The following is a 13,656-nucleotide window of genomic DNA, read 5'->3' as shown; positions in this document are numbered from 1 at the left end:
GCTTCCCATTTCTCCCTCCAACAGTTTCATTCAACTGCCCCAGGGGCAGGACAAGGCACTGTTTTGGCTTAATTTCCAAAACACCACTTCCCAGAGGTGTTCACCTGGTAAGGGAGCCCACAGCTAGGCCCCAGATAGAGGAGCACAAGGCTCTTGCAATCTTTTTTTTTTTTTTTTTTTTTGAGACGGAGTCTCGCTCTGTCGCCCAAGCTGGAGTGCAGTGGCCAGATCTCAGCTCACTGCAAGCTCCGCCCCCCCGGGTTCACGCCATTCTCCTGTCTCAGCCTCCCGAGTAGCAATCTTAAAATAAATCTGCTACTGGGAATCCTGCAGCATATACTGGTTTCTTCTTATCACACAAACATTAAATACGTTTGGGCAGGTGCTGGACAGTTAGACATGGCTTTGAGAATCCAGCTTAGGGAAGGGGCAGAGGTGTAAAGGAGGTTCTGTACAGAAGCTGCCTTAAATCCCCTTAGTAATTTTTTCCCATCTCCTTTCTAGCACCCTAGGGAAGTCTTTAACACATTAGGAGAAGCAGAAGAGCCCAGTGTCTCTTAAGAAACACAGTATAGTGAATAATTGAGTAAATCTCTCTCAAACCCAGATCCCACCATGTAACTCCTGAATACCAAACATTCTATGGCTCCCTATTGCAAGGAAAGAGTCTTCAGTCCAAAAAGGGCCAGATAATTGGACACTTTTTTCTTCGTTGACATGACCTTTTGACTTCATCTCGAAAGCTTTGGAAAAGCCACCGAATAGGTTAGATGCAGGAAAAGGGCATGATGGCTAAGGGAAGTATGGCCATGCGACTAGATTAGTGCACATAGAATCTGGAGTCAAATGGACAAGTGATTTTCTGCCACCAATGCCTCAGTTACCCTATCTGTGAAGTGAAGACAGTGATGATAACACGATTGCTCATTTCAAAACACAGCCAAGGTGCAGGGATGTGGGGTACTAAGAGCAATGCCTGTCCCATGATAAATGCTAGTAAACGGGAATTGGAAATAGTGTGTATGTGGTGTGTGTGTATGCTTGTGTGTACTCATGTATGTGTGAGTGTTACAAAACTGGAAGCAGGAAAAAAATTCAGGATATAAAATATGCATTCTCTTTGATCTAACAATAAGGAATTTATGGATTCAAAAGATAGATACTCTGGGATAAACATGGGTAAAATAGACATACAAAGATGTTTCTTGAAGCATAATTTATAATGGTGAAAATATTACAAATAGCACATCTGTTCATTTACAGGGAAATGGCTGTGTACTTTAAGGCACAGACATAGAACAGAATACTAATCAGGCATGACCAAAAAATGAGATAACTTTAAGACTCAGTTCCCTCGTGCATAAACTGGGGGCATTTAAATAAACTCCAAACCATGAAGTTGTGAGAATTCAATGAGCAAGAGCACAAAAGCATTTATCAAGATGAACGAGCTGAAAACAGTAGGTTTTTTTCCTGTATAAATATCTACTTTACTTGCTTCCCCACAACAGAAAAGTATATTTTCTTTTATAACTTAAAAAGGAACCATTTTCACATTTGTCTATGAAAAAAAAGTTTGAAAAAATGGATAGGTGATGGAACCTAGTAGGGAGACAGGAATGTATTTGAACTTTAAAGCTGAAGTTGAGGCTGGGCACAGTGGCTCTCTTCTGTAATCCTTGCACTTTGGGAGGCCAAGGCGGGCAGATCACGAGGTCAGGAGTTCGAGACCAGCCTGACCAACATGGTGAAACCCCGTCTCCACTAAAACACAAAATTAGCCGGGCGTAGTGGTGCATGCCTGTAATCCCAGCTACTCAGGAGGCTGAGGCAGGAGAATCACTTGAACCTGGGAGGCGGAGGTTGCAGTGAACTGAGATTATGCCACTGCACTCCAGCCTGGGTGACAGAGTAAGATTCCGCCTCAAAAGAAAAAAAAAGAAAAGCTGAAGTCAAAATCTATCCCAAGGTACATTACTTGGAGACTTAGCAGCTATCAAAATCTTGGGAGAGGTACCAAAGGGTTTTCATTTATCACAAAAACTCTGTCTCAATTAGCTAATGTCTAGAGTTGGCCACACTTGGTTTCCGTCCCCGCAATGCCTCCCCTCTTGAAATCTGTGGCCACTTCTTCTGGTCTGCAGGACTGGCCAGCTCATCTTGTTCTTCTGTCTGCATCTTGTCCCAAAGCAGAAAGAACTTTGGGAGTTCAGCACTGGGAAGCCTATGCTAGTCCCCATGCTGTTGATACAGTACCCTGGGTTTGCTAACTGAAGCTTGCTCTCAAGAATAAATGTTCATCTGTGGCTGAAAGGCCCCACTGCACGGAGGTTCAGGACATGAACACCATGCCTTCACTCCACTTAGGACCTTGGGCACAATGCTGACCCCCTGTCAACCACATTTTCAACCACCATAAAATGAGGAATAAGATGTTAACTGTCTCATAAAGCTGATGAGAGCATTTAACAAGCTAACTAATGTGTAGTGAATGGATAACTAAGTTGCCTTGTGTAAAACTCCTTGTCTTTTTGATGTTTTTAAAAATAACGATAGTAATAATAGTCATAATAATAAATGTAGATAATAAATTTATACTAAAAAATTCACTGTAGAATATTTGGAATATGTCGAAAATGTTACAAAAAATAAATATTACCTGAACTCATTACCTATATATAATAAAATTGATGTCTAAGGTATATGGGTATACGTGTGTATATGTATGTATATGTTATCTGTTTGTATATGGATGTAAATATCTACAGTAAATTTCTGTAATTCATATCACATACATATGTACAGGTCTTACACAATATATATGGCTTTCTGACCCTTTTCACATTAAGTAGTCAATGAATAATCCTACTAATCATTATTTATTGAGCACTAATTATGATACCAAGGACAGTTCTTTTTTTTTTTTTTAACTTGCATTTTAAGTTCAGGAGTACATGTGCAGATTTCTTACATAGGTAAACTTGTATCATGGGAGTTTGTTTTATAGATTACTTCATCACCCAAGTATTAAGGCCAGTACCCATTAGTAATTTTTCCTGATCCTCTCCCTCCTCCACACTTCAATAGACCCCAGTGTGTGTTGTTCCCCTCTATGTGTCCATGTATTCTCATCATTGAGCCCCCACTTATAAGTGAGAATATGTGGTGTTTGGTTTTCTGTTCTTGTGTTAGTTTGCTAAGGACAATGGCTTCCAGCTCCATCCGTGTCCCTGAAAAAGATATAATCTCATTCTTTTTTATGGCTGCATAGTATTCCATGGTATATAGGTACCACATTTTCTTTATCCAGTCTATCATTGATCGGCATTTAGAACAACAACAGTCCTAAGGGCTTCACTTGTACCGTTACACCTACAATCAGGCAAGGCAAGCATCCTTATCAATGGTATTAACAAAATAACTGAGGCTCAGAGAGGACAAGTAAACCGCTGAAGATCAAAGCTGGGCATGGAACATTCAACTTTGGTCTCCTCACTCCAAATTTCATGCTCTGAACCACCATGTTACTCCACTTCTGTTCATGTCCTTCAGCCGTCTTCTCTGTCATCTTTAGTGGCCCTATAATGTTCTATCACATGAATACCTTGCAGTTCACTTCAGCAATCCATTATCTTTGGGCTCGTAAGCAGTTTCTAATTATTCACACATTTTTTTTTCTATACCTGGCATATAGTAAAGGCCTAATAAATATTTAGGAAACAAATATCATTAAGAACATTCTTACAGTTAAATCTTCAAGCATACCAATTGATTTATTTGCTTTGGATATATTCCTTAGAAGTGGAATTGCTGGGTCAATCTATGTGTGCATATTAAGAAGCCATGACACACAGAAAGATGGGGACAAGACACTTGCTCCTGTAGGCTAGAGAAAGCCTGGCTTCCTGCACTTTTGAGGACCAGAGTGTCCTCCTCCAGGAACTCTTATAGCTTATTATCTCCAGAAAGTGGAACTGAGTCTGCTGCTCTTTTATCTGCTGAGGTTTCCAAGAGTTACCCAAGAATTCTACGTAACTATACTCCTCTGGAGCTCTGTCCAGCCTGCCTACTGAATTAGGCTTCCCCCTATAACCTGCATAACCTGCCTGGTGCCTGCTTGATCTGAGCATTTGGGGCCCTCTCAACCTTCCCCAGAACCAGAAAATGAGGCAGATACCTACTAGTTAATAACACAAGTTCTGCAGTAAGAAACACTTGGGTTTAGGTTTCACCTTTGCCTTGTTTTATCTTTGTGATGCTGGGCAAGATACTTATGCTATCTGAACCACATTTTCTGCATCTGTAAAACTTGTGCACTCCTTGGGCTACTTTGGGGATTCAATGCGAAAAGCCTATGAAAAGTTTCATACAGTGTCTGGCATATCACACGTACTCAAGAATTACTGCAGGCCTGAGCTAAGCAATATGGTAGCCACCAGCCACGTGTGGCTATTCTGATTTAAATTAGTTAAAATAAGATTGATAATTCAGGTCATTAGTCACACTAGTTGTATTTCAATCATTCAATTACCACACGGGTAGTACAGGTATTGGCTACCATACTGGCCAGAACAGATACAAACTATGTCTATCTTCACAGAAAGTTCTGTTGGCAGTGCCGGGCCACAAACCTTTTCCCTACCAGTGATCAGGCCTGAGGAAGAAGCACCCAGGAAGATAAAGCAACAAGAAGAAGTTGACCCAGCAATGTCTTCACCCAATTGTCTTGATGGAGAGAGCTCTCATGGTGGCTCTCCACAGCCCTGAGAACCCAGTCCTGTTCTGCATTTTGAATTTCATCCAGCTGCTTTTGTCACCTCATCTATCAGAAATCCTAAGGAAAACAAACATTTCAAAGCTCGTGGTCGCCTTGAATATGCTTTTGTGGGTGTAAGTTTGTTATCGTAGCTCAGTGAATTAGTTCTGCTGTTAATGGGTCACTGAGCTGAGGGGTTCCTTTAAAAAAAACAGTAAATCAATCACCCTTTAGATCTGTACAAAGGGGAACAAAGAAAGATTTAGTTTATGGGGGTCTGGTAGCTAGTGGCAGCTCCTAGCCCCTAAGAGGCCGGCAAACTTCCAAACTTATGTTATTGTTTATTTTGCATATGCGTTGAGCTGGCCAAGAAAAGGTGCTACAGAAATGGAACGTAAGCAGTGTTGTATGAGGGGATGGGGCACCGGATGTGGGGTGTCAGCTTGGCTGGGAATGGGAGCCCAGTGGGAATCTGCTTTTCAGGAAATACCCAGCACCCTGGTCTTTTTTGAGCGCTCAAATCTAAGACTCTTAATTGTACCAGAGGTGGGTTATTGACACTTTAATTTAGATTTGGACTGTATGAACCTTATACTGGAGAGGCCCCCAGGGGTCATCAGCCCAAATGGACAAGCAGAAAGAACCACTGGGGATCACCGAACCCTTTGCATTCCAGCAGCAAATTCCTCTCTTCAAATGCAATGAGGCAAAACCTCAACAGAAATGTAAAATAGTCAGAAAGAGGGTGTGCTTTCCCTGGCTCCAGCAGGAAAGAGAGCCTAAAGCCCTACTCATATAGCCACCAGGGCAGTGCCCTGAAGCATCTCTGTGGAATAGAGTGTAAAAGCTACCCAAGTTGCTCAGTTTCCCCACTCAACCATCAGCTAGCTGTCTTTAGAAGAAATACAAGAGTAAAAGAGAAAAATACTTGGAGGCAGATATGTGACTTGGTGCAAATGACTTCAGTGAACTTCAATGCTGCCATCTGCAGAGTGGGGATAGTTCTAACTCTACACATTTGTTGTGAGAATTAAATGAGAGAGAGCATATTAAAGGCCTTTCTGGACAATATTTTGTTACATGAGTAGAAATATTGCTTTTGAAAATAATAAATTTTATATACCCGTTATAAGAGAATTTATTCATTTTCCTCCTTCCCTCCAACTCTCCCTCTCTCCTCCCTTTCTTTCTTTACTTCTTCCTTTCCTAACAAACATTTATTAAGCACTGGCACCTGTGCTAACTTCTGAGAATAGAATGATGTATTAGATGCAATCTTTGCATTGATAGAATTTGCTTGCTCTAGCGGGGAAAGAGACACCAAGTTGAGTATGATAACAGAATTTGATGCTGGCCTGCCATGTGCAATTGTGTGCCTTGTGACAAACACAAAAACTCTTAGCTGAAGGTGCAGTGGTAAGGGCTATGACAGCCCTGAGGAAGGCGTGTCTTGTTCTAATTTGCCAAAGGTGCTAAAAGGGCTCAAAGGCCTTGATGTATCTTGTGCTAAAGGGAAGTGTAGGGTATCCCCTAATGCTCCTAACACTGCTACTAGTGGTACACAAATGGACTATGATGAGATATACGCAGTTAGGAAAAAAAAAATCATACCCAATCTCATGTCATGATTTTCTCTTTGCAAAATCCAAAGCAATCTTATTGTTCTTGTAAAACATAATAACAGAGAATGTGAGAGTTTTATGCTTATCTAAGGGATACATGGGTTAAATAAAAAAAGTTCAACAACCACGAGCTTAGAAAAATGTGCTGCACATTTAGGAAGGATCATGGAGATGCAAGTCCAACAATTCCATTGTCTTGAGAAAAGTGAAACCCGGAAAGAGAATGACCCAAAGACATTAGGTGGATGAGTGGCAGAGCTAGGCCTTCCATCCTTAGAAAAGGTAAGTAGCTCGTTCAAGGCTCCCCCGAGCCAGGATTGGATCCCACATCTGACATCCAGTCCTGTTCACCCTACAGAGTGTAGGGTCCTACCTGCATAGCTCATGAAGTTGTTGTAAGGAGTGCTGAAGAAGCTATGAAAGCCACAGGTGTCATTTCCTGGCCCTGGGTCACCGCAGGACTTGTGTTTAGGGGCTGGGTTGGTATCATTGCAGAGGTCTCCAGTCTCGAAGGAGGGCTCTGTCTCCATGCAGGGGTCACTGCAGGACTGGATTTCTGAGATGCCTCGGAAGACGTGATAGAGGCCTAGGCTGTGACCGATCTCATGGATCATGGTGTGGGTGTGCCCAGGCATGCCATAGAAAGATGGGTTCAAGACAATGCCACCTGTAAGGGGAAATCCAGAGAATCAGGCAAACTAGGTACTCTGCTTCTTGGTACAAGAACCCTCAAGTCCACCAAGGATAAAGAGATGCTGCCCAAAATAAACACAAGCTTCTCCACCCTAGGACTCCATTGCCCTGAGAGCTGTTACAACCTGTGACATGAATCATGACTTATCAGAGCAGGAAGGAATCTCAAAAGTCATTTTGTACAACTCCTTCATTTTTCGTATGAAAACGCCAATGCCTAAAGAAGTGAAGGGACTTACCCAAGGTGATTTCAAACTATTTCAATGGAGAGCAATTCAGAAACTGATTTCTGGGCCAGTAAACCTTTCTGCTGCAACCTCTCCCTTACAAAGTAAGGCCTACTCTTATTTCAAAATATTCTACATATTCTTGTCTAGACAAAGCCCTCAGGGTCAGAGATCTTGGTTCTGGTTCTCATTTTGCCTTCACTAACTCTGTGACATCGAGTGGATTAACTAGCATCTCTGAACCTCATATCTTCACCTCTGATGCTGTAAGAGCATGAACACTCATGAAGGTCAGCACCATGTTGTATTCACTGTTATAACAGTTTTCATACTAGCTAATGTCACCTGAGCAGGACTCTTAATCAACATTCTATAGTTAATGACTATCACAGGGCCTGGAGCAGGGTATCTCATTAAATGTGTGTTGAATATTTGCTGAATGTTAACTCATCTAAAGAAGTTTGTGAGGTTTAACTAATCTAGTGTGAGCAGCTAGAATAGCACCTCCATACATGAAGTACATCACCTGAGGACAAGCAGCATGATCATCACCTGAGAGCTTAGTAGAAATGCAGAATCTCAGGCCTCACCCCAGACCTACAGAAGCACAATCTGTATTTTAAAAAGAGCCTTGAATAACTTGTCTGTATATTCTAGTTTGAGAAGCAATGGTCTATACCACATGCCTCAGAAAATTGAAAATTGCTTGGCTCGGGCAGATAGACAGAACAGATCTCAGCAGAATTTGTGGGTAGTATTTGTGCTGTGTTCATCTTAGGCATTGGAAAGATGCATACAGGCTGGCAGAGAGATAATTAAACTTTAAAATTTAACAATGTTTAGGGGAAGGTTAAAACTCAGGTCTGTGAACCTTGAAAGTAGGCACTTTAGGTGTAGAGCAGCATCTTATAAACATGGTGAGGAGGTAGGGTCTTGTTGATTTGAGCTGGCAAGCCCCACATGGGCATGGGGAGTTTCATCTTAGACTGAACCTCTGGAATGGGGTGCTTGCTCAGTCAAGGGACTCATAGAGTCTATGCAGAGGTCTCTGATTTTGAAGAAGGACTCTGTCTCCATGTTAGGGTCACTGGAGGACTTGATTTCTGAGATTGAATTTCTGAGCAATTTTGAATTGCTTAGAGCTTTCTAACACAAAGATAAAGACGTGTGAGAGGGCATGTGAGTGTGTGGGTGTGCACATGCACTTGGGTATGAGAAGGGGGCAGGCAGAGGCAGGGAGGAAGAAAAATTGAGACAGGAAATCTTTCTCAATTATTTTCTGTCAATCACAACATGAAACATAATCCGCTTCCCACCCAAGGCTTTTTCCAGGGATCATGGTGTAACAGCAGAAAAAGAGAGGAAAATATGGTTGTAATAAATTGGTTTGATTGGGGCTACTGCAGAGGAATTACTCATGAGCAACATCTCTCAGGATGGGGAGAGGGCAGCCTGGAGTCCAGCTGGAGTTAGCTGACATGGGTTGCAATCCTTGTTCTGCTTCACACTGGCCTTGTGACTGTGGAAAATGGACTTTGCATCTCTGGTGAGCTCTAAAATAAGCAGCTACAATATTGCCAATGATTCTCTGCCTCTCCATGAAGCTTCATTATTGAGGTAATGAGAGGAAAGGACCGTTCCAGGGATGATGACTGGATTGCAGACTTAATGTCTAGGCTAACCCTGTTTGCTTTACCTCATCCCCTCCCAACTCACCCCTTTTCACAGAGTGACAGCACTTGGGCCCCAGTCCTGTTTCATTGCTTCTCTTAAAAGGTGAAATAACTTGAGCCTGACATCATCCTGAAATACTATAACATGCTATGGATTTATAGCCTCCCTTATTCCTGGCCCTGAGCCAGTCTCTGAAATTTATGGAATTATCAGGAGTAGTTTTTTCTAACTGTAGAAGCCTGCTACTCAATCCGTCTCAGACTCTGATCATGGCCCTTTCAGTTGCTTTTCTAATAGGACAGAATTTCAGAATTGAGAAGGATCCTTAGGGTCTTCTGGCCTCCTAGGACCTGCTTATTTAATACTGAAGGACACTGAGACCTGAAGAAGGAAGGATAATTGCCTAAGGCCATACTGCTAAGTAAAGTCACAGCTGAAAACAAACACGAATTTTGGCTCTAGTCGAGCATTACTTCTATACATCATACTAGGTATGTGATATAAGCTGATCACCTTCAAGTTTGCCTAAGCTGCACGCTCTCTTCTGCCCAACCCCGCTTGTCTGTGTCTGTCTGTCTATCTGCCTGTCTACATCTGCCTATGTAGATACCCATACATCAGCTATCTCAGGATTTCTCAATCTCAGCACTATTGACTTTTTAGTCTGCATAATTCTTTGTAGTGGACATTGTGGACATTTAGCAGCATCACTGGCTTCTACCCACTAGATGCCAGTAGCATTCCCCCATTTGTAAGAAGCAAAAATGTCTCTAGATATTGCCAAATGTCTCCTGGGGCATAAAATCCTCCCAGCTGAGAACAAGTAGATATTTATCTTTGTATCTATCTTTATTTATACAACCACACACACAGGCGCACACCCACACACACACATGCACACAAATTGGTTTCATTCTCTAAAAAACAATTGAGACATGAGAGTCGTCTGGAGGAAACTAAGTCTATGGTTTCATTCAGCAAAACTTCCATTATTTGAATTTCTAATTTCCAAGACAGAATAGCAATGGAGCAGCTACTGGACTGTTTCACCAGGAGACCAGGCAGGCCTGAGGATACAGTCAGCACTGTCACTGCTGAGCCTGAACATTCTCAGATAAAGATGTTCACTGAGTCATCATGATTCATTCTTGTAAATAATGGGAACATTCTACCAAAGGGAAAATGATTAAATAAATGGCAGTGCCCTTGTTCAAGGGAATATTATGTGGCTATTAAAAATCTTATCTTTAGAGAGGGGGAAATAACCCAGAAGGGTGCTTTTCTTTTGTGATTTTAAGTGAAAAAAAAAAAAAAATGGGTGGGAAGCTAAGGATAAGACTTCTGCGACATGGGAAAAAAAGTAGATAGTATAATATTAAGTGAAAAAATAACACAGAATTTCATCTATGCTATGATTTTTAAAATGTACAGTTAAAAAAATGCATGTTTACATATAGATGTGTCCTAGAAGACAGCATGGAAAAAATAAAATTAAAGAACTACAATGTTTGCTTACAGGGCCTGGTTCAGAAACTGTTGTCATGTCTAACTTTTGGTGACTGGTTTTTACAAACTTATGTCTTGTTTATGGATATGTATAATTTGAATGTAAGAAGAGTTCCTGTTGGTGTTGGTGGGTGGAACATGGAGGAACATGGAGTTCTTGCAAACTCACTTTTTCTTGCCTCTTTGGTGTCTTTCAAGCCAACCCATGACTGGCTGTGCCAGTACAGTGTGGTTACCAGACTGAGAAGATATTTCCAGGAACTAGGAGGCAGAGGGTATAAGGAGAAAGCAAACAATGGACAGTGTTGGAAACTTAGATTCCAACTGTGACTGTCACTGTCTTGTGTGTGATGTTGGATAAGCCCCATTTCCTCTCTGGGTCTCATTTACTCATTGATAAAACATGGTTAATAATATGGTGCTATTTCCTTCAGAAAATTGCTTGGTGGTCAAAATGAGATAAAGGATGCTAAAGAGTTTTATAAATTAAAAAGTGATAAATAAATGGGTTTTTCACCCTCACGACTACCAGCACCACCATCATGATCATAATAACGATCATCATCACACTAAATGTATTACTGTGCTACTCCAGTTGCCTCCTGAAGGAGTTTCTAAGACTCACCTAAGTGCATTAGGGCCTCCTTGTCCCATGGCCAAGTTGCTACTCCTGCCAACTCCTCCTCTGAGGAGTTTGCAAAGAAAATATTGAGATGTGTTGATCCATCCAATCTAAGAATGTTCTTCAGCTCATTAACATCCAAGTAGGCTCTGAAACAGAAAAAGAACCTTGACTGTTATCATGCCCCCAAAAAGATACTATTTAAATAATAGGCACACTCCAAATAATTTAGAGCTACTTTGTGTGCCAGGCACTTTGCTAAGCACTTTATAAACACTACCTTATTGAATTCCCTCAATAATATTATAAGTAAGATGATTCCATTTTACAGATCATAAAATTAAGTCCTCGAGAGTTTAAGAGGCTTGCCAAAGTTGTTAGGTTTCTTATGAATAGAGATGTAGGGGAGTATCATTATCTCCAGAGGCTTAGAGAACCTTCTTCATACCTTACTAAGTTCAAGCTGCTACTTGGCAGTGTTTCCCTTTTTCTTATGCTGTCTCTCCCCAGGAGTTCTCACAGAGCCCAGCCAGTAGCACACATTAATGATGGTTTCCTACTCGTCCCCTCTTAGAATAATAGAAGGGCCTCCCCATATATGAAAGACAAAGTCCAAGTTCCTAGCATGGCCTCCAAGACACAGGCTTCTCTTTAGCCTCATCTCTCTCTACAACCTCTCTTGAGCACCCCACTGCATACAGACAACATCTCTGCACCCTATATGGTGCATTATCCCATTGGCACCTTTATTCATGCTGTTTCCTCTGCTGGGACTCTGATCAGCATTTTGTTCTCTGATGAACAAATACAAAGTCTGTTCTGGTATCCCTCCTCCAAGAAGACTTCCCTGAAGCTCTTTTCACCTGCACCCCTTTTAACATCTCCACACTCGTTCACCTCCTACTAGCAGTGCACTCTCTCTCATTTGCCATTTCAATAAATTGCTTCCTCTTTCAATTATATAATACACACTTGTGGCCGCCTGGGGGAAGGGGAGGTGCCTTATTCATCTCTGTTTGCCCAGTTCTTGGCACAAAGCTTGATACCTGGTGAGCCCTCAGTAGATTTTGATGGAATTGAATTAAATTGGGAAAAGTAAAAGTAAAAATACTTAACTCTCAGTCTCAAATTCAGTAATTCCTGACTAATGGGGCCTTGGTTTCCTTATCAATACATTGACATTAGTAACAGCTGCCTGATGCGCCACAGAGCATTTCTGTGGGTGGAAAACCTACACCTCTACCCTGCTGTGAACAGGATACATATGAGACCTAGCGTGTCATGGCCGCCCATGTCACAGAAAGCCCCAAGCTCACGAAACCAAACATTCCTGTGACCAGAATTTGTACAACTTTTCACAAAAAACATGAGTTGGAGATATAGGTGGGCCCAGGAGAGCTTACATCTATATCTAGGTTGAGCTGACTAATTCCAAGAACAGCCACACAAACTCAGATATTGACCTGAAATCTTGCTGCTGAGCCCTTCTCTTCCCCAAGGGCCCATATTCAACTTCTTAGGCTGCAAGCCTTGTGAGGAATTCTATTCAGTCTGCTCTGTCATCAGGGAAGAGAACGAGGAAGGAGACAGTCAACATTTACTAATCATTTGCTGTATGCCAGACCCTGTGCTAGGTACACATGTCTCATCCCTGTTTGGTAGTCGAAGCAATGCAACGGAGTGGGTGAGATGGCTCATTCTTAAACTACAGCCCTGGGTTTGAATCCAGCTCTTCCACTTTATGGCTGGGCCACCCTGGGCAATGTACTTAACTTCCTGCACCTCAGTTTCTTTATATACAGAAAGAGTGTGGTAATAGTACCTACCCCATATAGCTGTTCAGAGGGTTAAGGTAGTTAATAAAGAGAGCGTAAAGGGCTTAGAATAATGCCTAGCATGTAGAAAGCCCCAGTGCATGTTTAGTTATTCCTATCACTTATCCCCATCATACAGATGAAGGAACAGGGGTTCAGAGATCACACAACTGGCGACAAGGCCACGTACAAATCTAGACGTGTCCAACTCTTCCCACAACCTCACCCTCATTTCCAAGCTCACCCAGGCCCACAGTGAAAGGGGAAACAATGCATGGGAGGAGAATGAAAACACAGAGGAGCTGAGATTTTCTTGGATCAGCCCTTTCCACATAATTTATTATTTTCTGATTGATTTGTTCATTTCCATCAAATGTTCTCTCAGGCAGAGAACACAAATGTTATTAGAGAAAGCCACCTCTGCCCCATAGCTCTGAGATGAGAAAGCTTCAAGAGAAAAAGGGTGGGGTAGGGGCAGGGGAGACATTTTAATTGGTTGTTTATTCAGTGGTAATTGCAGAAGCCAATCTTTTCAAGAAGTGGTATTCATCCTAGCCCAAAGCAGAGAAGTGGGATGTGGGAGCCTCTCCCTGGCTTGTACGTGATTTTTTTTTTTTTTTTTCATTTTGGGAAGCCTCCATTTCCCTAAGGGGAAGAATCCACAGCAGCAATCCAGGCCCCACTGGCCTCTCTCTTCCCCACCTCTCCAAGGGGAACCTACCCAAAGGAAAAAAAAAAAAAA

General features: G+C 42.0%; 1 protein-coding gene across 1 annotated transcript in view; it reads right to left on the bottom strand.

The window, feature by feature from the left end:
- PAPPA (pappalysin 1) overlaps positions 1 to 13,656 on the bottom strand; it is a 254,934-nt gene that overhangs the window by 190,241 nt on the left and 51,037 nt on the right. Inside the window, exons 3-4 of the mRNA XM_017856267.1 lie at positions 11,104 to 11,249; positions 6,752 to 7,045 (exon numbers count right to left, since the gene is read on the bottom strand). Coding sequence (XP_017711756.1) covers positions 6,752 to 7,045; positions 11,104 to 11,249 — 440 coding nt within the window. The remainder of the gene's footprint in view (positions 1 to 6,751; positions 7,046 to 11,103; positions 11,250 to 13,656) is intronic.

The sequence above is a fragment of the Rhinopithecus bieti genome, unplaced genomic scaffold, assembly GCF_001698545.2.
Source record: "Rhinopithecus bieti isolate Rb0 unplaced genomic scaffold, ASM169854v2 scaffold_42948, whole genome shotgun sequence".
Lineage (NCBI taxonomy): Eukaryota > Metazoa > Chordata > Mammalia > Primates > Cercopithecidae > Rhinopithecus > Rhinopithecus bieti.
This window is presented reverse-complemented; position numbering and strand designations above follow the sequence as displayed.